The sequence below is a fragment of the Canariomyces notabilis genome, assembly GCF_033297395.1.
Source record: "Canariomyces notabilis strain CBS 508.74 unplaced genomic scaffold N656scaffold_22, whole genome shotgun sequence".
NCBI lineage: Eukaryota > Fungi > Ascomycota > Sordariomycetes > Sordariales > Chaetomiaceae > Canariomyces > Canariomyces notabilis.
In genome coordinates this window covers 429,149-451,648 of record NW_027041844.1, presented here as the reverse complement: position 1 = coordinate 451,648, position 22,500 = coordinate 429,149, and the positions used below count along the sequence as shown (strand labels likewise).

Sequence of the window (22,500 nt, the reverse complement as noted above, 5' to 3'; positions counted from 1 at the left end):
TAACGGCCTGTCCCTGGTGGTAACCTCGAATATTGCGTTGGAATTGACAGGGTGGTTTAGTGACATTTTGACCTGCGTTTAGCGGTCGTTCCCAACTCAGCATGCACAGTCAGGCCTGTCCGTTACATGCCGTACCCCTTCTTCCTGACTTGTGCGTAGGGCCGCGGAAGAACGGACAGCACCGAGAGAAGAAACAGTGGTTTCAACTTCAAGAGTTCGCCGCATTTTTCTTTCTGTAGATATGGGAAGTTAACAGTGCGCTCAAGTGGCAGGAGGACAGGCTGAGACTGCTCGCGGAAGGAGCGATTCAAAGTAGGTCAGCAGGCAGAGAAACTCCTCTACATGTGGACCAGGTACCTTGAGCTTCGACTGCATGGCAAAACGGCCAGCAGCTACATTTGATGGACAGCGAAGAATAGCAACCAATGGTTGCCAGGTATACTTGATGAGAGTGGTGTATTTATAGCGATACTAACTAAACACGAGAATTCAGCATGAGCCATCCATCGACTTTGCTAAAACCCCTTGTACTCATCCCACAGCGGCGCCGTTTCACCGCGCCATACGCATTCCTTCAAGCAGGTGTGATAGACTTCGTGAGCGGAACATGGTCAAACTGGCCAGCCGTGTAGTTGAGCCAGATATCCTGCGGATGGCTCGGGACTTTGCCGCCATAAATGAGGTTGTGCGGAAATCCCAAATCGAACGGAACAGCGGCTTCAATCTCTGCGATGTCCTCGCCGCTCAGCGACACCATGAGCGCTTCGATGTTGCCCTTCAAATGCTCAATCTTCCGGCCGCCGACGATCGGGAAGACATAGGGCATCTTGTGCATGACGTATGCGAGAGCGACACTGGTAAGAAGCGTGCCCTTTCGCTGCGCGATAGCCTCCAGCACTTTGCTGATCTTAATCTGCGCCTCGGTGGGTGGGAGTTGGCGGCCATCGCCCTGCTTGCGCTGCTCCTCGGTCTTGAAAGCGCCGCTGCCGAGAGCGCCCCACGGCAAGAAGCCCATTCCTTCCTCGCGGCACATGGGAAGGATCTCGCGCTCTACATCGCGGGCAGCAGCGGACCACTCCCCTTGGTAAACGCAGAACTGGCGTAGTCCGTGGTCACGCGCGTATTGGTTGGCCTTGCTCACGACCCACGCCGGCATATCGCTGGCTCCCAAGTACAGCACCTTGCCGCTGGCGACAAGGTGATTGAGAGACTGCATCAGCTCAGGGATGGAAGTGGCGTGATCCCACCAGTGCACAAACAACTGGGTTGGCACATGTGCTTGTCAGCATGCTTCCGATAAACCGACTATACTTGAGGTTAACTTACCAGATCAATGTAATCTGTCTGGAGTTTCTTGAGGCTCGCCTCGACGGACACATGCAGACTCTTGGTGCCACAGCCCATGAGGCCTGCCGTGATCTGATAGTTGGCGTGTCCATTGGCAGCCCTGAAGTTGTTGGTGTATTTTGTTGCAATGACTGATTCATGTGTGAGCCCATGTTATGCGTTCACAAGCCGGTGCCTTTGTGGATGTTTGGCTTACCCATCTGGTCCCGGTTGCCTCTCTTCTTCATCCACTCCCCAATCAACTTCTCTGACTGCTCGGCCTGGTAATTATTGGCCGTGTCGATGAAGTTGCCTTGTCGGCCGTTAGATATCGGCTGCTAAGACAGAATACTTGAGAATCATCTTACCGCCATTCTCATAGAAGTAATCCAGGATTTTCTCCGATAGCTCCTGGTCGCACTCTCCAAGGACTTCTGCCCTACAGTACAGTTGGCGACGTCTGCTGCCTGACACTAATGTCGCAGACTCACCATGCAGTCCCAAAACTCATGCCACCGAGGCAGAGCGGACTCACGCGGACCGAGGCAGTCGGCGAGAGCAATCTATAGCGGGCCAAAGGGCTTTTGGGAGGCGGAGCGAAGGGGAAAGCAATCTCCATGACCTTCTCCATCTTGAGATTTTCTGAGTAGTAAAATATTGACGGGGTAGGATCTATGGTCGGTTGAGTTCCTGGGAAAAACCAGTGAGGGCAATGGGGTTGAGACACGGTAATCAAGGCTCAGCGAGGAGGCTTGAGGTGATTTATACCCTTATCCCGTGGTAGAAACCAGCACAAGTCGTAGACACGTTTGTGCTTGGCGCTCGTAATTATCTCCATCAACAGCAACGCCAACATGTGCATACACCATCCGCGGATGCTTAGGCAGTCATCGTCTATGTCATGTTCGTGGACCGTCAGATGTGGAGATCGGAGATAGGAACCCCATGCCGATCTTTAGGTTCAGTGGCATTACGGCAAGGCGCGTGAGCCTCCAGTGGCGTAGGGGTTTGCAGGGTAAAGACAGCACGGTAGCGCAACTTGTCGGCAATGCAGTGCTATTTTACGGCACTCACGGCACTCCCGTCATGTTGTATCGGACATCGGGGATTGGACAACTCCATCGGCGTTAACGTTGTAAAAAGCACTGGTGGAAGATTGTTCGGTGTTGGCCAATGTTGGCAGCGAGGCAGTGTAAAAGCATCCCGGAGTTAACAAACTCATCTTCGTCGAGAGTCTCTAAACGTAACAGTCCCCTGTTCTAGAGCGATCCACTGCAAGCCCCAACTGCACCTATGTCAGCCGAATAATTCGATGTCAGCGACGGATGAGTGCCTGGATAAGCTCGCATACCTTCGTATGAACCAAATGGGTTAAAGCTCAGTCTTTCTAACATGCAGCTTTTTCGCTTTAGTAGGTTCGGGAATTATGGACTTGCCCTTTTCGGATTATCCCAGTCTCCCATTGGTCTGCGGGTTACACGTACCCGACTCCGGCCCCGTCCGGCCGACGGACCGGCATGCATCGAGTTTCGTCCGGGTCAGTTCTATGTACAATTCGTCGGCTTCGTTGTCGTAACTAGCGAGGTCTCAAATAAACCTCTACGTAGCTACTTTAAAGCCACTGAACACCTTTTACTAGGTAGTTCCAGATCTTGAGGTCGTCATGGAAGTACCTACTTCGTACCAGTAGCTGAATCTTCTAGCTTCGATTTCCAACTCATAGATAATGCCATCATTGAGTTTAAGCCAACTACGAAGGCCAGGGCCATGATCTTTCCATGCCCACGCTCCTTAGACACAGGCACTGCAAACAAGGTGTAAGCCAGGAAACACTGATAATTGGGTGATCTCAATGCACAATATCTTCAGAGATTGCTGAGAATTAGATAGGAGTATGCAGCTATGTATTTCGAGTGTGTTGTTGATGCTTTCCTTGCTTATACCGTCTTGTAGTGCCTGTTTTTCGTGTCACGTTAGCGCACGAAGCTGTACAGTACGTATTTCTGGCACTGGAAGACAGATCGCACGGTATTAGATGCAGTTAGCTCGCCTATCATGGAGCATGAGCGGGACCGGTTAGACCACCTCAGGGGCCAAAAGGGCTGTGTAAGCGCTGAACATCTCAAACTGAACGATAAAGCCCCGTGTGACATGTATTGTACTTGCATCATCTCAAGTGCTGGGCCCAGCCTTCTAAGCTATGTTAGTAAGAATTTAAAAAGAGCTATCCAAAAATCTCAGAAGTAAATATGGATACCTAAGAGAGCTCTAAGGCTTCTTCAGCAATGGTTCTGAGACTAAGGGCCTAAGGTTTGGTCGTAGTTAGAGCGCAGTATTGCTAAGCGCCCAATCCCCTGTTAGGTGGTCTGTAACATCGAACCAACGAACCCAAGTGCAAATGAGAACAACGTTGTTCCTTTCTCGCTTGGCATGTTAGGTTGCTGCAGACTTCCAGAAAGGCGTTAATAGTGTGTGTACTGTATCCGTAACCCCCTGCGTTTTGGCGGTCAATATCTCTTTACTTATAAGTGTCTCTCATGGTTACTGCTTGCCTGGACAGATTCATTTCACCAACAGTCAGGTCCAACCGCCCCCTCAAAAACAATAAGAAAGAACTCAGTCACTCGAATCCAACTTCGCACAGAACGTGAGCATCGCAGGAACAGACATACTCGAAACACTTTCTGTCCCGTCAACATGGCTTTATCAAAGACGGCACAATTTATCCAGAGCCGCGTCGAGGTCAAGTGGTGGACGACGCATTCCGTTATATACGTTAACAGGGATGAACCAAACGTGGTTGTAAAGGCGGAGTCCATATGGATCGACGGGGTGCCGTACGGCAAGGCAGCCCTGGCGATGGACACGAGCAACCTCCTCCGTCGTGAGCATGCGATTTACCAAGCCCTTGGCGACGACAACCCGTATATCACGAGATGCCTGGGCCTCGTCGAAGATGACAAGGGCGATGCCATCGCCCTACGGCTTGAGCTTGCTCCCAAGGATAATCTTCGACACTTCATTCGAGATTCCCCGGAAGGCCCGCCAATGCGCCGACGCTTGGAGATGGCGGCTGCCTTTGCCGACTGCGTTGTCTACCTCCACTCTCGTAAAGTGATCTGGGGTGATCTCTCGACTCGAAACACCCTCGTTTTTGAAGACAACAGCTTCAAGATCTGTGATTTTGCCGACTCAGCCCTCGGGGATACGTATCCCAAGTTCGGGAACCATACCTACGAAGCGCGTTATTGTCCGGCTATGCCTTATGAAGAAGTGGAGAAGTTGAGCATGCTGCAACGAGAGTTGTTTGCCCTCGGATCGGCTGTTTATGAGATCACCGAGTGGAAAGCGCCATACTCGCATGTCGAAGAAGAAGAAATTGATGACTTTGTTGAACAAGGCAACAAGCCCGAGATAGCCGAGGATAATGTTGCGCGAGACATCATCAGGCGATGCTGGGATTTCGGGTATGACTCAGCCCAGGATGTCTCCATGGACTTAGCTGCTCTTTGTTCCACGGTCTCGGAGGAATAGAACTAGGTCACACAAATTCAGGTAGATCGGAGACAGGTACTCGCAATCCGCCAGCTAGGAGTCTAACTAGAGGACTATCGGCTTGTCCATCGCTTGCCCAACCCATCGGATTCAATCTCAAAACATCTCTGTTTCACGGAGCGATATCTGGACCGGTATGTGAAGAACAAATCTATCTATCTATATCATGTTTCTAAATAAAGAGTGGATGGACAAGCAATGCCAATCGGCAGCCTAATCCGCCAAAAGATTCGCACCAACTAGTTGCGTACGAAAAGAGCGATGAAGAGGCAACTTGAACTCCGTGGTGCTACATAAACAATCCCCTCGAGATTTCCGTAACGCTAACCGCCCTCAGGCCGCCACATATCCCAAATCCCTGTATAGACCAAGCTCGCCAGACCTCAGTTGCGCTCGAATGCGGAATAACACGAATGGAGACGAAGGCCAGCTTGGTTGGCATGCTGGATTCAAGTCCTATATAAAATCAGTAAGTAATCAAGACATCGGGCCAGCAAAACGGTGAAAGTGACGGACTCACTGTGAAAAGTCTAGATATTGCAGAAAGGACAGGTGATGGTGCTTCTGGATTTTCCGAATATTTGACTGCTTGGCCTTAGGTTGGGACAGTTGGGTGTCCCCGCAAGAGCGTGGTCGCATCGCTCCATGATGGGATATTCTGTCTTGGTGAAGGAATGTATTGGGTTCTTGGTGCAGTTCTTGTATGTCATCATGATTTTCTGGACGCCACACATCGTTCTAATGGTAAGGGGTTGACGTTCTGGGCTAGGAATCGCTGATGGTTCTTCGAATGCCTGGAGAGAATGAGAGCAGGTTGAGCGATGGAGGAAAGAATGCTTAGCACATGGATTACTGCAATCGAACAGCCATGCAGTGGGAGTTCCACTACTTAGACTTTTGATCTTTCATGAAATACACCAGTCACGGTTAGGTAGCCGCGCGCGATGGGCATTGTGCCTAACGTCCTGTCCTTCGACTTCTCAAGCTGCCTCCCAAAGAATATGCCCTGTTCAAGGTTGATGAGAGTGGCGCTTCGTCAAACATACAGGCCACCATCGTCTGAGTCATTATTTTCCAACCAGCTCATCGACGTTGTAGCTGTTGGTGCTGTTGGCCGCTTTTAACGTCCAGGTAGGGCCAGGCGGTGGTTGGCGGTAGGCCTACATCTTGACTCTTGAGTTCACCGTCATGATAAGTGGAGCTAAATGAGTAGGCCTTGCCATCGGAGGCCGTTCCACCTCGCCGTAGTTCTGCCAACTGTGCATGTCGCGGGCCCCGACAGGATCACTTGACCGTACCTAACGAGCTTGTGGTGTTGCTGCGGCCGCACCACTCCCTTGACTTTTAGACAGAAGTTTGGCGCTATAGGCTTCTCGTCCATAGTTGATTGAACGGTAGGGCCTCAGAACTCGTCTGGGGTTTGACCTTGTTTGGATGTGGGCCGTAGTAGAGGTCCAGTTCGGCGGGTGCTATCGTGCCATCGAAGAGCCGCTCGAGATTTCCGAACAGTGTGTTCCTCGCCACGGAGTGGTCGGCCAGGCATTTTCTGGGACAGAAGACTGGAACCACCTGTTGCGTCACGTCCTCCGCATCCTTCACTATGGAATTGGCCACCTTGGAAGGCTGTAGATGCACCGTCGGGGAACTGAGAAGATGACAACAATGGCCTTGGCATCTCATGGCCGCCCTCGCCTCCCCTGAGTCTGGCTCTTGTGACTTGAATGTTGGATTCGAGGAAAGGGTTGTAACTGAAGAAGATCTTGACCTCCCACCCTTGATTCTCCCCTACGTGAGTCGGAGGCCAAGATAATGTGAAGTGCTTCTCCCAAGAGGCCTAACACCTCATTACTTACAGGTGAGTGAAAAATCTACAGTAGTGAAGAATATAAAGTGTCAAGCATTGACAAAATACGTTGTTAACCTTATAGCCTCAGTGCTTTTTCATAGTTCTAGTATAATTGTAACGTTATGTACGAGTAAATTCCTCCTCCCTCCCACGACCGCCCGCATCCTAGTCACACATACAGATATGCAGACAGGTATGTACACGGACATATTTCGGGCCATGGCCTAGCACGTCCAGACCCCTACGACACCATCACGCCGGCCCTCAACCATATAGCCATCTCGGATACGAACACGTTCGACAATGGCAGGCGTCTTGGCTTCCTCAGCCTCGACAATGCCTGCGCCGCAGTCCCAGTGCCGCCCTTCCACCTTGTCGTACACCTTGACCACATCCTCGCCCGCAGCGCAGACGATGCGACGCGTGTCAAACATCATGCTCGTGATTGGATTGTCGTACGCGTAAGCGTCGTAGATTGACCCAGTGCGGAGGTCCCATATCTGTATGTGTCCCATCAGCATTTCGGTCAGGCAGATGGAAAAGAAAAGAAAACGCATGTCCCTACCCGTATGCTCCTGTCCAAACTGCCCGTAACAAGATGGACATCGTCAAACTGCAGGCACGTCACCGGCCCCGTGTGGCCCACAAGGCTGCGATGCACCTGCCCGCTGCGCAAGTCCCATAACCGCACCATGCCATCCGCCGTGCCGCAGGCCAATGCTGACTCGAACACTTGCAGCGCGCCGACAAAATCAGCCGAGGCGTCTGCAGCCCGGCTGGTCTGCCGCCAGGTATTGTCGCCGGCCGGCGCAAGGACTGACGCCTGCGCCGCCGCCCACATGACGTCCAGCGTCTGCACGCACCGTCCCTTCACCAGGTCCCACTGTCGTAAGGTCTTGTCAGCAGAGCCCGAGACAAGCACATCGCCCCTAAAGTGCAGTGCTGTAATCTCGTTGAGGTGAGCTTGCAGCGTGAAGAGGGGGCAGTCAGCCATGCTGCCGGCGGGCGGATCCACTGGCTGGTCGTCCGGGTTTTCGAATGCCATTCCGTCATCCTCCTCATCCCTGCCAAAAGAGCTGCCTTGAGGGTCGTAATGCGCTCTGCTGAGGTCCCACAGTCGAATCGTGGCATCCATGGATCCCGTGGCGAGGAAGTTGTCCTCGACTTGTAGCGTTCGTACGGATGCCGTGTGACCTTCCAGCATCCCGATACAGCGCCCTGCGTTCAGATCCCACACCCGGACCGAGTCATCCATTGCAGCAGTGACCATCAGACCAAAGGGGGCGTCAAAATCTAGCGCAGTGATGTTGTCCTGGTGCGCGCGCATCGAGCGGATCATGGTACCGGGCTTGAAGTGCTCGTGCAGTATCGGCATCGATTTGCGCCGAATATTTCGCCCTTTCCGCTTGGAAGGCGTGCTGGTTGCCGAAGGGAGTTTCTCGTAGATGGACTGCGACATGAACCCTCCGGCATCGCCTCGTTCCGACGCCAGATCATCATCCGATTTGGTAGGGGTATGAAGGGCTACTGATTCGACTTCGGCTGCCAGATGCTGCGCCTCTTCTAACCTGCCTTCGAGCTCAACAACTATCGAGGAATTAGTTCTGCAACGGTGATGGCATGTTCCAAGGGTTATCTCACTGTCGTGTTCAAGTAGCGCCTCGTCCTTCTCCAGGTTCGCCAGTCTATCCAAGATGATCCGGCGCATGCCCGTCAGGTTCTCTATCTTGGCATCGATCTCTCGTATCTCGCTACTCGCCATATTCTTGCGGATGCCAAGCATTTCGAGCTGGTGCATCATGGAAGCCTTCTCCTTTCTCAGCTTGTGCACAGCCTCGGGGCTCCCCTCGGGCGTCGTGGGCCCTTCGTCGAGCAACTTCCTCCCGCGCGAAACACGCCGCCTGTGCTTTTTGCCCTCGTCGGTAAAGTCCGGAAAACTCGCTTGAAAGCCCTGGAATAAGGAATACGTGTTCTCGTTCTCGGGTATGTTCTTCAGCAGCTCATCAGGTACGTACGATAGCGCACGTGACTGGATCTCCTTGGTGGATAGGCGCGATCGTACGAGGTCCGTTGGCGTCGTGCGTGCCATTGAGAGCATGCTCCGCTGCAGCGCCGGCTTCCGCAGCTGTCTCGACACCTCGCTCATGGCGCTGTGGTAATGGGGATTCGAAGTGGGATCAGAGGAACGCGGGCCCATCAAATGGCTTGCGGTCGAGGTTACTTTACGGCTGAATGCTTCGAGCCCTCGTGTCTGCCATTATGGAAGCTCTGATTAGTCGCGTTCCTCGCCCGCCTTTTATTTCCCCAACGCGTATGCTCAGATTCAATGGTCGCTCACAGATATGACCGACGAATCGTCGTCAAACGACGCGAGGTCGGCGTAGTCATCCTTGCGTCCGGGGTCTGCCATTCGTCGGCATAGGTGAAAAAGTTGCAGTGTCCACTCGAGATCAAAAATTGGTGACGTCGTATTTCAGACGCGGAATACGGACAGCTGAGCGCCCGGCAGGCAGCTCAAATGATGTTACGGATCGTGGGGTTTGTAACGTTAATCTCGTCGGAAGCGACGCGGAATGTCACTGGCAAAGAGGTCGTGAGGTGGATGATCAGTGGAAGTAACTACTACCCTACAGCACATCACGTTCATGCGGCGCAGAATTGCTAGCCTTGCAATCCACGCGACGGCAACTGTTGAGGCTGCAGGTGCCCCCAGCCGAAGGCTTGAAGGGTCTCGCATTGGTCAGAAAAGAACAGCCGGGGTTGGTGGGGCATGCTAAGCTCCAGTTGCTTGGCGCGTCACTCTTCAAGTTCCAAGTTCCAAGGTCCATTGTTTCTTTGTAGGCAGGTGGAGACCTCCGATTCGGCATCGAGAAACCCAACCTCGGATTCGATAAATTCGATTTTTGAACTTTGAAATCCAGGCGTCAGCGCATAACAACATATTCATTGCCAGAGCCGAGAATTTCCAAATCTAAAGTTTCCTGATCCTACCGCCTATATAAGAAGACCATGGATTCAATCATAGACCTTTCGGACCCGTCCAAAGCACTGGACCTCTCGCGCATCCGCTACCAGTTGATGTGAGTTTGAGCTCCCCAGAATATGGGGGGTTCCTCGTGAGCTCACACGGTATATCAGTCGGCTGGAGGACACCATAACTTTCCACTTGATTGAGCGCGTCCAGTTCCCGCTCAACAAGAATATCTATGTGCCGGGCGCCGTCCCGATACCTAACAGCACCCTGAGCTTCATGGACTGGTACCTGATGGAGCAGGAGAAGCTGCAGTCGCTGATCCGGCGCTACGAGTCGCCGGATGAGTACCCTTTCTTCCCGGCCGCCGTGCAAAAGCCCATTCTGGATTCGCTGCATTATCCGCGCATCCTGCACCCCAACAATATGAACGTCAACGACAAGATCAAGAAGTTCTACATTGAGAAGTTCCTGCCCAAGGTGTGCCCGGATTTTGGCCGCGAAGATCGAGGCGTCTCACAAGAGAACTACGGGTCCTCAGCGACGTGCGACATAGCCTGCCTCCAGGCACTGTCGCGGCGCATCCACTTTGGCAAGTTCGTTGCCGAGTCCAAGTTTCAGTCCGAGACGGACAAGTTCACCCGCCTCATACGCGCCGGTGACCGTGATGGTATCGGCGAGGCCATCACGAACAAGGCGGTTGAGAAGAAGGTGCTCGAGAGGCTAAAGCTCAAGGCGCAGACGTACGGAACAGACCCGTCGCTAGGCGCTGAGGGGGGCGACCAGGTCAAGATCAACGTGGATGCTGTCGTGGCTATGTACGAGGACTTTGTCATACCCCTGACCAAGGAGGTCGAGGTCGAGTACTTGATGCAGAGGCTGGAGCCGGCACGGTGATAAATCGTTGTTCTGTTTGTCCATTTTTTTTTGCATTGCGCTGCTTTTAGGAGGCTGTACCGACGTATTCGGCGATAGACTGCACTGCCTTCTGGAACTTGCTCGCTTCAATTAGCATCATAAAGCCGGACGACTTGACTCCCATCTCCTGGAATGCCCTCTTGCTGTCCGCTACTGACTCCCCTTCCTTCGAAAACGCGTACTGCCCCGACACGAGCGCGTGCTTGCGCATCTCCTCGTCCTCGGGGTGGAAGTATTGCAACTCTGCCTCCTCCCTCGCCTTCTTCTGTTTTCTCTCGCTCTGGTCCAGGCTAGATGCGACCTCGTTGTACGTCCTTGACACCACCAGGTAGTGCGTGAATTCGTACGGCTCGTTGTCCTCTACGGCCGCCTCGATCTCGTCGATCATGCAGGACCACATAGGCGGGATGACCTCAGCGGGCATATTGAGCAGCCGGTCAGCCAGAACCAGGCCGACGTGCTTGCCTGACGCGAGCAATTCTGGCACGACGCTGGCCAGGCTGTCGTTCGTTTTGGCCCGGTCACTAAGGTACTCGATCAGCTGTGCAACCGGCTTTTTGGCGCGGTGCTCCTGGGCGTTGAGTACTGTGAGGAAGGCGTAGGCGTCGTTCGCCTTGTCGTCAACCTTGCACGTTGACCCGATTGTGTTCTGCTCGACGATGAGATTGCTCAACCCGGACAGGTCCAGAAGCTGGGCGTCGGCGTCAAATAGCTGCCGCAGCAGCGTCTTCACTCCGTGAAAGTCGATTTCCGGATCGTAGTTGAACAGCTCAAAGTCTACATTGACTATGTCCATGTCCTACAGCCCGAAAAACGCAGTGGGTGTTAGTCAGAAGAACCTGCGTCTATGGAAAGTGGTCACTCGCTCACCTCGTCGTCTGAGCTGTTATCCTCATCTTTTTTTCGGTCAAGCGCGGGGTCAGTCATATCGACATCTCCCTGCCCATCGGCATCTCTTGTGCGCTTCTTCCCCATCGTGATGGCTATGAATGCTCTGAGATATGAGAACTAGCCCGACAACTTGTACTTAGATCCGCGTTGCGATCTTAGATTGATACCCCTGGAGCAGGGTGAGTGTGAGGACCTCGATGACCGTCCAAATTTTTCGTTTGAAGCTGCCCCTCGATGAAGCTGATAAGGGATTATCGGATGAATTACCCTAACCCTGACGTACCTCACCAACACGAGCTGTGAATGCTCAAGAGCATTGAGCAGTTGATGAGACCAGAGGTCACTCCATATTCTCCTAGTCAAATAGCCATCCCTTATCCCATCTTTCAATGAGATCCTTATGATACAAACTTTGAGCTAAGCCCTAGTAGTGCCAATCCCACCCTTGCGCTTCATCTCTATACATAGTGCTGCACCGAAACCTATGAATATCATGCCAAACCTGCGCCTTGACCTGGAAGAGCGCAGGCTACTCCTACACCGTTCAGGAACCCAGCTCGGAAATACGTTGACACGTCCTGAAATTTACCAGAGACTCTTCAAGCCGCGTAATGACTGTGTCTTCATGCCCCGGAGACCGTGCCCAAACTCCACGGCTGTCCGCGGATGGTTTAAACCTGCTCGGCACCCCAGCCAGCATCCGCCTCCCTCATGTTCGCGGGCGGCTCAATAGACGGGATGAACTCGAGGACGACGTAGGCGACACCAATCAAGCCGATGATAGACCCATCAATGATTCGGAGGGTGTGATCGTGGTCGAGGATAATGCAACCGATGAAGATGTAGACTGCCCAACATCACCAGCTAATCAGCCCTAGCTCAAGGAACCAGTTCGGCAAGAGGGGACAATGAACGTACAAACACCACGGCCGATGAACGAGAATAGGAACGAGGCGTATCGCGAAACCTGCGGAGGGATGCGGAACTCTGTATGCACAAGGCGGGAGGTCAGTATTCCCAAAATAAACGTCTCTTGCAGGGCAGGAAGCCGTACCAAGCAATCCGGTCGCTGTCAAGCACATCCTGTTAGCACAGCACATTATTACAGACAGACACACTCAAGCCCCTACTTACCCAAGCCGAAGATAATGACATAAACACCAACAACAATCTCCTTGCTATAGCAACGATTGCGTCAGACAAATCGCCCCATTGCAGGTAGACAAACTGCGCCGGGCAAGCGTCCTCGTGAGGGAGGGAATCACCTACAACCCGCTCGGAAAGAACTGCGCGATACCCCCCAGTATCATAAGCACCGCAACCGCGAGGTTGACGATGCGACTAGAAACGGCAAATGGTTAGCAAACTTTCCCAATACCCGGAGTTTCATGATCCTGTTTTTCGCGACTCGCCGCCCGCGCACAATTCCCCCAGATCAATAGAGGTTCGCCCAGCCCGACCATGATCCGACCCAGGGCATTGCAAAGCGGCGCAAGCTCCAGAGCTGTGCGCCCGTCGCGTGCAGCGGCGGGAGGAAAAAGGGAGGTGTTGGTTGCGGCAGGGGCTCAGGAGAAATTGAGGGCAAGGCTTTTTCCAGACACATACAAGCTGTCGGCGAGATCCATTGCTTATTCAGTATTTGTCTGTCTGCTGCGCGCCGACTGCCAGTCCCTGTAAGTGTATGTGCGTGCGCGCGCGTTTAGGTGTTGCTGCAACTGCAAGGCGATGCGATGCGATGCGGTGGCTTTGAACCAATTGCGAAGCTTAGGAAGATCTCCGCGGAAAAAGGCCGGAAGTTGTCACAAGCTGATCGCCTTTTCGATTTAGGGAGATTCAAAAGTCAAGAGCGTGGATGACGATGTTGGCGGAGGAAATTTTGGGAGCTGGAGTTGAGCTGGGAAGCTTCGAAGCTTGGAAAGTCGGGACTCGGGAAGCATTGGTTGGGCGAATCGACAGCAGCGGCAGACTCCGCTGCTGGGCCGCGTGTCAGGGAAAGGCAGCCCCCAAAACGCTTGGCGCTGCAACCCTCCATCTTAAGCCATTACGTAGGTCAAGACATCTCAGGGTTATGTGTATCCATCAAGCTTGCCGTCAAGCTTCATGTGAGCCCAGTGCGTTTCCCACGCATCAAGCTATCGATGCCTAGGTCTAGCTGGCTATGAAGTGTAGTGTAGTGTTGGTTGCCTTAGGTCTCGTCTACACATTTTCTCGCCACATATGGGACGCCTCAACCAAGTCGCCTTGAAGGTAACTATCCCCAACCATCGCTGAACGTACGCATAGTCCGACCATCCTTCCTGAAGTCCAAACAGTAACTCCCATTCGCTGGAAACCCACCACAGGCCGCTCCATATTCTGTTTACCCCAAACTACAACCCCAAAAACACCCAATGCTATAGTCCTCAATAACGTCATTCAACTAAAGCAGCATCGTCCATTGCCATTATTCATCCCCTAGTTCAGCAAGTTCCCTCTCCTTGGCTGCCAGCAGTTCCCTCATTCTTTCTGCTTCACGTGCCAAGGCCGCACGCCTCTCAGCTTTGGAAATCTCCATCTCGCGAGCCTGATCCCGCAAGCCGGATTGAGCACTGGTAAGCGATTGGGGAACGGCGGCGGCATAACTATTAGAGAACGCCCCTGGACTTGGCGTCGAGGCAGTTGTAGGCGCCGACGGTGGATATGGTCGCTGGGAAGGCTCAGAAGTGGTTTGCGGACCTGCACTTGTAGTTGTGGGGTTGAGTATCGATTTGATGGACGAAAGGCGTTTAGGATGGTCACTATCACTTGAGCTGGGATAGTCCATGTCGGCGGCGCAAAATGATCGTTTTCGAGAGGGAGAGAGGAAGGACGCGGGGGACAAGGATGATTGCCGATCGTCCGGCATGGGTATCGAGGTCAACGGAGCGAGCCGGTTCTCGTCGGTAAGCGATTCAGGTAATTGATGTGGTTGGTTCGAGTTTGATGAGTGGTATTGGCCGAGATCAGTGGACGGTAGGGGAGAGGCCTGTTTGTTTTGCCTCAGGATCGTCTCTGGCACCAGTGTAAGAGGGGGGTCTCGCCGCAGCCGGCTTCCGAGATTTACAGAGCCGTCGGGGTTGACGGATCCCCTTTCCATCGGCGCTTCACCGTCCGTAGATGGGGAATCCGCCCATTCGCTCGGTACACTCTCCACCTCCGGACTCCCGCCCGCTGCCGGTATGACACGTTTCCTCCGCTTGATTACCGCTTTTTTCATCGTGACAGGTCGGTGTACGCCATGAAGCTTGTAGTACAGCCCTACGCGGCATGTTAGCAGGCATTTAAGCCATGACCGTGGAGCTACTCCTTACCGCACGCATTGCAGATGGTGTGGCCAGCCTCATCCCGGCGCCAGAGAGGCGTAACCGTCGTCGTACAATTCTGACAGGCGATCACAACCGTGGTGTTCTGACCTTGTGCTTGTAGCGCATTGATATCAATTGGCGCTGCGTCGTCTGGACCGTTGTCCGACGATGGTTTCGATGCGCTCTGGCATTTCAGCACGCTGAGGCTCGCGCTCTTAGACACTCGATTGTTATACGCGGGACAGCCACTGCATCCCTCGGCGCCGCCGGTTCCGTTGCATTTCCCCCCTCCCGGGCAAGACCCCGTCGGCGTCTGATCCGTGGCAACATAAGTTGGTATGGGCGCGTTGGGTAATAGTGGCACATGGCCTTTGAGGGAGAGCTTGACTGGCGACTGTCGGGCATTGCTTGCAACCACATTCGGAGGTCGCTTCAAGTTGAACGGACGTGATGTGTTTCTAGCCTTTAAATACAAGCCGCAGGCGTTGCAGATGGTCTCGCCAGTTGGTGATCTCCTCCAGAGAGGTGTGTGAGTTGTTTGGCAATTGCTATAAACATGTTAGATAAGCTCTGCGGCAGAGACGCAATCTTACTGACCTGCAGATCTGACCACTCTGCCCTGGGGCGGAGTCGTTTGGCAATGTGCCTTGACTTGAAGGGCTTGCCGCCTTAAAACGTGTTGTGCTTGAAGGGCTAGGGGAAGCGGTGAGGAGACGTGAACTTTCCGCTTCGAATCTGCTCCGATCTTGATCCTCGGGAACGAGGAATTCATCCCTCGAACGCTGTGCTGCACTGCTATTTCCCTTCGATGAAACGGGCCTTGACGGTAGGGCCGTCCTTCGAGGGGTCGGCGCGTCTCCCGAAGGGGTTCGTGGGCCCAACAGCTGGGGCGTTTCGGGTAACGCCATGTCTGCAACAAAGTGAAAGGGCTCTCGCAAGATATACCACCGGCGAAGATGTAAGGTAAATTATTCCCGACAAGGAGCGGCAGCAACGGTAACGTCTTGAGGTTGTCCAGATGTTGGCACAACGGAAACTATTGTCGCTATTGTCTTCTTCTCGCCTGTTTGAAAATGCTACGGCACCGCCAAGAGAGGGATTCGAGATGTCGGCGGCAATCTCGAAAATGGGATCTAATGTATCGGCTTCTAGGAATCTGGACGACAGAAGAGAGCCGATACTCCTTGAGACAGAGAGTTGCCGTTCTCTGTTGAATTTCAGGCGGGAACTATCAGTGCGGAGATATCGGCGAGCTTTTTAACGGTTGAATGCGAGATTTGATGCTAATCAAATCGATCTTCCGTCGAGACCGTGTGTGTACAGCGAGAAGGCCTAGGCCCGCCACTGGACCAGCTTCCTCGGGTGGGGAAGAGGCGAAGACCACCGCTGTAATGAGAGTTGGATGACAACAGTCACACCACTCAGGTCGAAGGATGGCTTGGAAACGGCGTCTCGTGATAGGAGAGATGCAGTTCGGTTCGGATTATGTTGCGGTGAGGAAGAGTGAAGAAGTTTGGCTCAAGTGTCGCTCCAGGGTTGGGGGTTGAGGAAAGGGCGAATCCCAAATATGCAACTTAAAACAGCATAATCAGTCTGCCGCTCCACTGCTCCCCACAGCTTTGATTATCTGATCTTCGACAGCCGGAGGCGGATCTCGTTGCAGCTTAGCTCGCGAGGAAGATGTATCCGGTTGAGCCAGGCTCAAGGAGGAAACCAGGGGTGGCTTGATCTGGCGGGCCTCGTAATCAGCAGGAGCAGTTCGAATACACTTAATAGCGTTTAGGATGGAGGCTGCGAGAAACAGAACAGCATACTGGGCATTTGACGATCTCAGGAATCCTGCCTACGGATGAAGAAGGCCTGTCCTACTGAAAGAAGTCGGTAAGGGAAGGAGAGAGTGGGCCACTTTTAGGTAAAGCTGGCGAATCATAAGTCTCGCAATGTCAGCAGACAAGGCATTGCTGGGGTCCCTGGACGCGCCTTACAGGCCCAAGGCAGTCGGCCATTACGTACTTTGGTGGCAGACAAGAAAGTTGACGGCAGCTCAACTCGAAAAAAGACAGGCCCAACATCTTGATGACTGGAGCTGGCTACAGCACCTCCCTACAAATCCATTGCCAATTGCCAACACCCGTTCACACGCTCTACGTGTATTGTACTGACACTGCACCGCAGCGCCTCATCCAAATAAGGCAGCCTCGGCATCGCCACGATCTGCAGCTAGGCGACTTTGGTCTCCACTGTCCTTCCGATTCGGTCACGGTACGTAGCGACGGTACGGATACGGCGACTACGGCCACGAGAGCAAAGGGCAAACCTGAGGACGTTAACGACACAGCACACTTGGACTTATATACCTTGTAGTCTCAGAATCGGAGCTTACATATCCATGCCCTTGATATCGGATCACCCTCTTATTTATTCTGCCGCTACTGTAATCTCACTTGATTCCGTAGACTTGTCCTAACTTCCAAGACACAGAAAGAGATAAGTGGGTCCTGCTCGCTTTATGATCCTATTCGATTATGAACACTTGGGGTCCACGCAAAGTTCCGCCAAGCATTTTTATCAACAATTGCACCGTATCTAGCATCAGGAGATGGCCGACTGCAGTTCTCAGCCCAAGCTTGCAAGCATTCCTCTGCCGCTGAGTCTCTAGCTTTTGTCTGTTTGGGATCTCTCATTGTCCCTTACCTATGCCTGCTCTGCGAATCTCGGTGGCCTTCCTCGTGAATTTCTGCCCACTTATCAAACTCATCAGTGCTGGTGTTCAACCTAAGATACTCCACCGCAAACGGCCTGGAATACCGTAGGGCCAAAATAATCAGCGGTCTCACCTCACAATGTACAAAGTAAATACTTCAGGAGAGGTTTCCTTCCGGCCAAGTATGAGGTGCGTAAACTCTGCAAGCCTGGATTCACCGACATGGCTCAGAACGGAGCTGAGAACAGGAACCCGCAACTTGCAAGCATTCATACTTTCATAGTGTACTATATGTGCAACCGCCGCAAGGTCCGACCTCTGGCAACCACAAGGTCAACAGTTGAAGTGGTTCTGTCCCGGCGATATATGCACCACAACTCCGTCTCCCCGGGTATCCGTATGTCCCATGTCGAGCAAATTTACAAGCCAAATGCAGCAGCGATAGAGGATCCAGATGCCTGATCATGTGGTTAACTGTGGCCTCAGAGATCTGGGTCTGGATCAAACTCGTCGTGCGCCGGGACAATCACGCCCGTGTCCCACAACCGATCCAGGGAATCCCGCGCCACATTGATCGGAATAGCTAACGCCAGCGCATTCCACAGCCAATGTCCCCTATTATTCAACCGGACCTGCTCCAGCACAACAACAGGATGTTTTGTGTCGCTCGGGTCGTGGCTGGCAACCATGACAATGTGTTGCACAATGGCAAAGGCATACAGCGTCGGGGGCTGCGCTCCGTAGCCTCTGCCCTCGTCATCACGGAGGAGTTCGCGCCATCGCTGGCCCCGGTTGCGGAGCCGCTTTTCGACATCTTGTGAGATTGCCTCCATGAAGAGTCTCTGTTGCTCTTCCTCGGTCAGGATGGAGGTTACCTGAACGTTGACGACTTTTCTCTGTCCTCCTTCGGAGTCGCCAATCGGAGAGGAAGGAGTCAGATCTGCCTCTCTGCTCTTGTTTTCGGCATAGGCGCTGAAATCAGGCGGGTATTCCCTCACCAGCATGTTGAGCTGTGTCTTAGACCTGGAGATGCCCGCATCCCTGAGAGCCCAATTGATGTAGTTCCGGATTCCCTTGCTGATGGTTCGAGAGATTTTGTCCTCGCAGCCGATTTCCTCATAGTCGGCGACTGTCTGCGAAAGATAGAACAGCGACTCGAGTGCTTTTGTTGCTGAGTTCCATGTCAGACTTCTTACGAGCTGTGGATGTCAGAAAGCTGGTGCTTACCTTCCAACTCGCTGCCATTTGCATGGATTACCACGCGCTTCTTGCTGTTTCTTGGGGAGAAGACGTTGTCAAGTTCCGGCTGGGTGATGCCCCACATCTTGAAGCTCAATCTCCATGTTGAGGGCAGCATGGGATGGAGACCACGCATGTAGATGAGCTTGTGAATCTTTCTCTGCTCGGAATTCCAGTGCTCGCTCCCCTCCAGCTCAGCGAAAGCCACATTGTATTCCTTTACAGCCAGCGGGAGACTCCCATACTTGTTCCAGTCACTGCTGGTGCTTGAGTTGTCGTCCTCGGGGATGTCCTTGGGCTTTCTGCGATGGATTTCGTAGTCTCTCCAGTACTTTTCGTCTTCGTCTTCTTCATAGTCTTCATCTGCATCGCTGGGCGGGCGATAGACCGGATCGGGACGTTGGCGATACGCGCCGCCTCGTAAAGCAGCACTGTCGCTGCTACCAGAAGGAGAAGATGGACGTGGCGCTTCGAGTACCTCGTCGTCCCAGTTGTTCTCGGCGTGATGTACATTATGCCCGACCGCAACGGGGCCTTCCACTTCTGTCGGTCGTTGCGAGGGTGGCGATGCCACGCCCATCATGATACACTGTTACCAGAGGCTGGAGAATCTGGTGATAGTGGTTTGGTATCCGGCGCGATGGAGTATGATTTCTTGCTGAGGATGGATGGGGTTACTGGACCACATGCCTAACTGTGACATTCAAATCTCGGCATCTGCGAACATGACATAAAATGTCGCGAGAGGAGGAAAATACTCTGTGAATTACATTTCTTGTCGTCGACGGGTCACTCAAATTGGGGTGGTCAGTCGCAAGCTGGGTGACTCCTTCTCTTCAAAGGACTAAGGTATTTGCCCCAGCTGCTACTTGATTGTCCGCCTTGGCTGTTTCCGGAAGGCCACGACAGCAACGCCCATTGCTGAATGATCTGGGCATGAGGCTGCAAAGGATCCAGCGAATCAGACAATAGTTACACCAGCATTAGGTGTGAGAATACAATATGGTTAGGTGACTCGCACGCAGCTTGGATGGGAGTTGGGCTTTAAGTTGTATGCACATCGATGATTCGGTACGAAGACCCAACGCCTCACGTCGTTTTGGCTTGGACTGCCCATGATCGAGTTACCTCTCGACATGTTAGTATTGTCCTGGCTACTGTGATTTGGAGAGGAGCTGAGTGAGCATCTCCATTATGCAAAGTGACGGACAGCTGCTTGGGTATAACTTCGTGCTTTACTTGGGCGGGCGACACTCCTGGTCCAAATGTCCAAGGTCGAAGCCAAGGCTGAAGTGAGAATAAGGTGAAGTACCTTATGTCAGGTACACCGTGCGAGTTGTTAAGTCAGCCTTTGTATGGACCGTGCACTCGCTAAGACGCGCTAATGAATCATTAGCGCAACTTCACCACAAGGTTGCATTGGGCGACTTTTTTACTCGCTTTGATAATTTCTACAACGACTTTCCCATGTAAACGCGACGTGCACTTTCAACCTCGTTTACAACTGTGGTAGCCAAACAGCCATGGCCGTGGATTTTAGTCGGCTAACGGTGGTTGAATTGCGCCAGGAGTTGAAGCGCAGAAACCTCCCGCAAACTGGAAAAAAAGCGGATTTGGTTGATCGCTTAGTCGCCTTTGAGAATGAACAAGCAACCCAAGAACCTCTCGGCGACGGTGCTCAGAGCTACAATACCCCCGAGCCCGCTGCGAGCGCTTCGCAACACCCAATCGCGGAAGGCAATGCGGAAGGCGATCTAGCCGGCACGGCCGCGAACAATTCTGTACCTCCCGCAGCAGCATCAAACATATCCCCCGACCCCAATTCGGTTGCTGAAACCAGGCAAGACGAGGTCGCTGATTCCGCCAATGTCGAGCCCGCCGCTACTGTCACAGAAATCGTTAACGACGCTGTGAGCCGGAAGCGGAGGTCACGAAGCCCACCGCCCCTCGAGCACGATTCTTCCACAAAACGAGCGCGTCCAAACGACCAAATCGGTAGCGATTCCGCTCCGGCCTATGATGAAGCAGTTTCTTCCCACGAGGCTCCCATCACCAAGGACGCTCCCCCCGAACCTATCCAACAGGATTACCCGGAGGCTCCTCAAGGTTACGGCAGAGTCATTGACGGTGCTGACGCTGGAACAAGCCAAGAAGAGCAACCCACATATAACCAAGAGTCTGACCTGGGCAAGGACCACGACATTCCTCAGCCCACCTTTCAAAATCGGGAAGACAAAATCGTGGATGAGCCTGCGAATGAGCCAGCGCGTGAGGCAACGACTGGCTACGACAGAGACGTTCCGCCATCGCAACATCCCGCTACATCTGCCCTTTACATCAAAAACTTCATGCGACCTCTGAGGGAATCCATGCTGCGAGACTACCTGATTGAACTTGCCGCAGCCCCAGGTGCCGACTTGGATCCAGACTGCCTGGTCGATTTTTACCTTGACCAGATTCGAACCCATGCCTTTGTGCAATTCACAAGCGTATCGTCAGCTTCCAGAGTCCGGACTGCCCTGCACGGAACTGTTTGGCCCAACGAGCGCAATAGAAAGGAACTCTGGGTCGATTTTATCCCCTCCAACAAGGTCGCGGAGTGGGCCGACCGCGAGCAATCAGAGGGCGGACGAGGGTCGTCGAGTCGTTGGGAAGTCCGGTACGAGCCTGATGAGGACGGCAACATCTTAGCTACACTGGTGAATGCGGAGGCAGAACCCGTTCGCCGCAACAGCAGACAAGCTCCGGGCCCGCCGCCAGTCCCAACTGGTCCCGCTCGCAGCAACTATCCCACTGTTGAAGGCGCGCCATCTGGTCCTCGCGGCCGAGGAGGAAACCACTACCGCCAGCCGCCGCCTCCCATGGGCGACTCAGGAGGTGAGCGGATGGTGACGCGGGCCAACCCGCCCTTGCAGTACAAACCCGTCCTGGAAGAGCTTGCCCAGCGTCGTCTGGCAAACATGCTCTCATACTACACCAAGGACAGGCACAGAGATCTTGGCCGCGAGGACGAGATTAACCGGTATACCTTTGAGAACGGCGACGCCTTCGTCGATCGCGGCAAAGAAGTCTTCATCGGCATCCGCCCTCCCCACCGCGAGCGCGAGCGTCGCAGGCTTGGTCTTGGGCGCAACAATCGCCCGGGCGCGCCCAAGCCCCCTTCGCCACCAAGGCGGGACCGCGATGAAGGGCGCCGTTACGATCGCGATCGTCGCGATGACCGTGACCGCGACCGCCGTGATTACCGCCGGGAGCGCGACATCGTGCCCCGTTCGCGTTTCGACGGCCAGCCACTTCCTACATATAACGGTCCCCGCGGAGGCGGCAGACGTGGCGGCGGAGGCGGAAGGCGCGATCGCTACTAGGCGATTACGGAAAATTTGTCGCGCCGGATTTAACGTATTGGCGCCGCGCCCATTCCATCCATGAGCTAAGTCGCAAACTACCTATTTCTGCGGCCACTAAATCATCGAATCTTGACGCATTCCGCTGCTCAACACTAAACACCGAAACGAGCGGGAGAGGAGTGCACTTGTTTTTTTTTCGCCCGGATACTACACCAATCCCGCTACGACCTACCTTTGTTTTCTTGTAATGATAACAAATGTACTCTACACTAAGACCGACAGTGATCAGCAACCGATGCGATTTGGGAGGCATACATACATCCCTTCGAAATGGCATCGGAAAGGACAGGAAAAGGACGAGAGAAAAAAAAACCCCAAAG

General features: G+C 53.4%; 9 protein-coding genes across 9 annotated transcripts; 3 read left to right on the top strand and 6 right to left on the bottom strand.

Moving 5' to 3' along the window:
- Positions 1-574: 574 nt before the first annotated feature.
- On the bottom strand, positions 575-1,957 carry N656DRAFT_791518 (norsolorinic acid reductase; the record flags this gene model as incomplete). The annotated part of the gene is made up of 5 exons (XM_064816981.1): positions 575-1,261; positions 1,327-1,478; positions 1,544-1,639; positions 1,695-1,765; positions 1,818-1,957. The coding sequence occupies 5 exons, from the start codon at positions 1,955-1,957 to the stop codon at positions 575-577; spliced, it is 1,146 nt and encodes a 381-aa protein (XP_064667561.1).
- A 2,066-nt stretch (positions 1,958-4,023) lies between these two features.
- On the top strand, positions 4,024-4,860 carry N656DRAFT_770670 (TKL protein kinase; the record flags this gene model as incomplete). The annotated part of the gene is made up of 1 exon (XM_064813791.1): positions 4,024-4,860. One exon carries the CDS (start codon positions 4,024-4,026, stop codon positions 4,858-4,860), a length of 837 nt encoding a protein of 278 aa, XP_064667560.1.
- A 1,932-nt stretch (positions 4,861-6,792) lies between these two features.
- On the bottom strand, positions 6,793-9,406 carry N656DRAFT_782452 (mitochondrial division protein 1). The gene is made up of 4 exons (XM_064815766.1): positions 9,066-9,406; positions 8,369-8,978; positions 7,293-8,314; positions 6,793-7,227 (listed from the first exon to the last, which is right to left on the bottom strand). The coding sequence occupies exons 1-4, from the start codon at positions 9,135-9,137 to the stop codon at positions 6,952-6,954; spliced, it is 1,980 nt and encodes a 659-aa protein (XP_064667559.1). The 5' UTR covers positions 9,138-9,406; the 3' UTR covers positions 6,793-6,951.
- Positions 9,407-9,561: 155 nt separating this feature from the next.
- N656DRAFT_782451 (chorismate mutase) lies at positions 9,562-10,991 on the top strand. The gene has a single exon (XM_064815765.1). The coding sequence runs from the start codon at positions 9,978-9,980 to the stop codon at positions 10,593-10,595; it is 618 nt and encodes a 205-aa protein (XP_064667558.1). The 5' UTR covers positions 9,562-9,977; the 3' UTR covers positions 10,596-10,991.
- On the bottom strand, positions 10,619-11,722 carry N656DRAFT_312613 (uncharacterized protein). The gene is made up of 2 exons (XM_064809206.1): positions 11,487-11,722; positions 10,619-11,415 (listed from the first exon to the last, which is right to left on the bottom strand). Exons 1-2 carry the CDS (start codon positions 11,589-11,591, stop codon positions 10,642-10,644), a joined length of 879 nt encoding a protein of 292 aa, XP_064667557.1. The 5' UTR covers positions 11,592-11,722; the 3' UTR covers positions 10,619-10,641.
- A 456-nt stretch (positions 11,723-12,178) lies between these two features.
- N656DRAFT_800553 (COPI associated) lies at positions 12,179-13,132 on the bottom strand (the record flags this gene model as incomplete). Its single annotated transcript, XM_064818025.1, has 6 exons — positions 12,179-12,354; positions 12,426-12,494; positions 12,562-12,576; positions 12,642-12,685; positions 12,777-12,848; positions 13,113-13,132. The coding sequence occupies 6 exons, from the start codon at positions 13,130-13,132 to the stop codon at positions 12,179-12,181; spliced, it is 396 nt and encodes a 131-aa protein (XP_064667556.1).
- A 472-nt stretch (positions 13,133-13,604) lies between these two features.
- N656DRAFT_312684 (uncharacterized protein) lies at positions 13,605-16,232 on the bottom strand. Its single transcript, XM_064809207.1, has 3 exons — positions 15,428-16,232; positions 14,837-15,378; positions 13,605-14,783 (listed from the first exon to the last, which is right to left on the bottom strand). The coding sequence occupies exons 1-3, from the start codon at positions 15,736-15,738 to the stop codon at positions 13,951-13,953; spliced, it is 1,686 nt and encodes a 561-aa protein (XP_064667555.1). The 5' UTR covers positions 15,739-16,232; the 3' UTR covers positions 13,605-13,950.
- A 1,784-nt stretch (positions 16,233-18,016) lies between these two features.
- N656DRAFT_683994 (uncharacterized protein) lies at positions 18,017-19,215 on the bottom strand (the record flags this gene model as incomplete). Its single annotated transcript, XM_064810599.1, has 2 exons — positions 18,017-18,705; positions 18,762-19,215. Coding segments are annotated over 2 exons (1,143 nt in total), but the record flags the coding sequence as incomplete, so codon positions are not given.
- Positions 19,216-20,137: 922 nt separating this feature from the next.
- N656DRAFT_312553 (uncharacterized protein) lies at positions 20,138-22,263 on the top strand. Its single transcript, XM_064809205.1, has one exon. It carries the CDS (start codon positions 20,297-20,299, stop codon positions 22,136-22,138), a length of 1,842 nt encoding a protein of 613 aa, XP_064667553.1. The 5' UTR covers positions 20,138-20,296; the 3' UTR covers positions 22,139-22,263.
- The last annotated feature ends 237 nt before the right edge of the window (positions 22,264-22,500 follow it).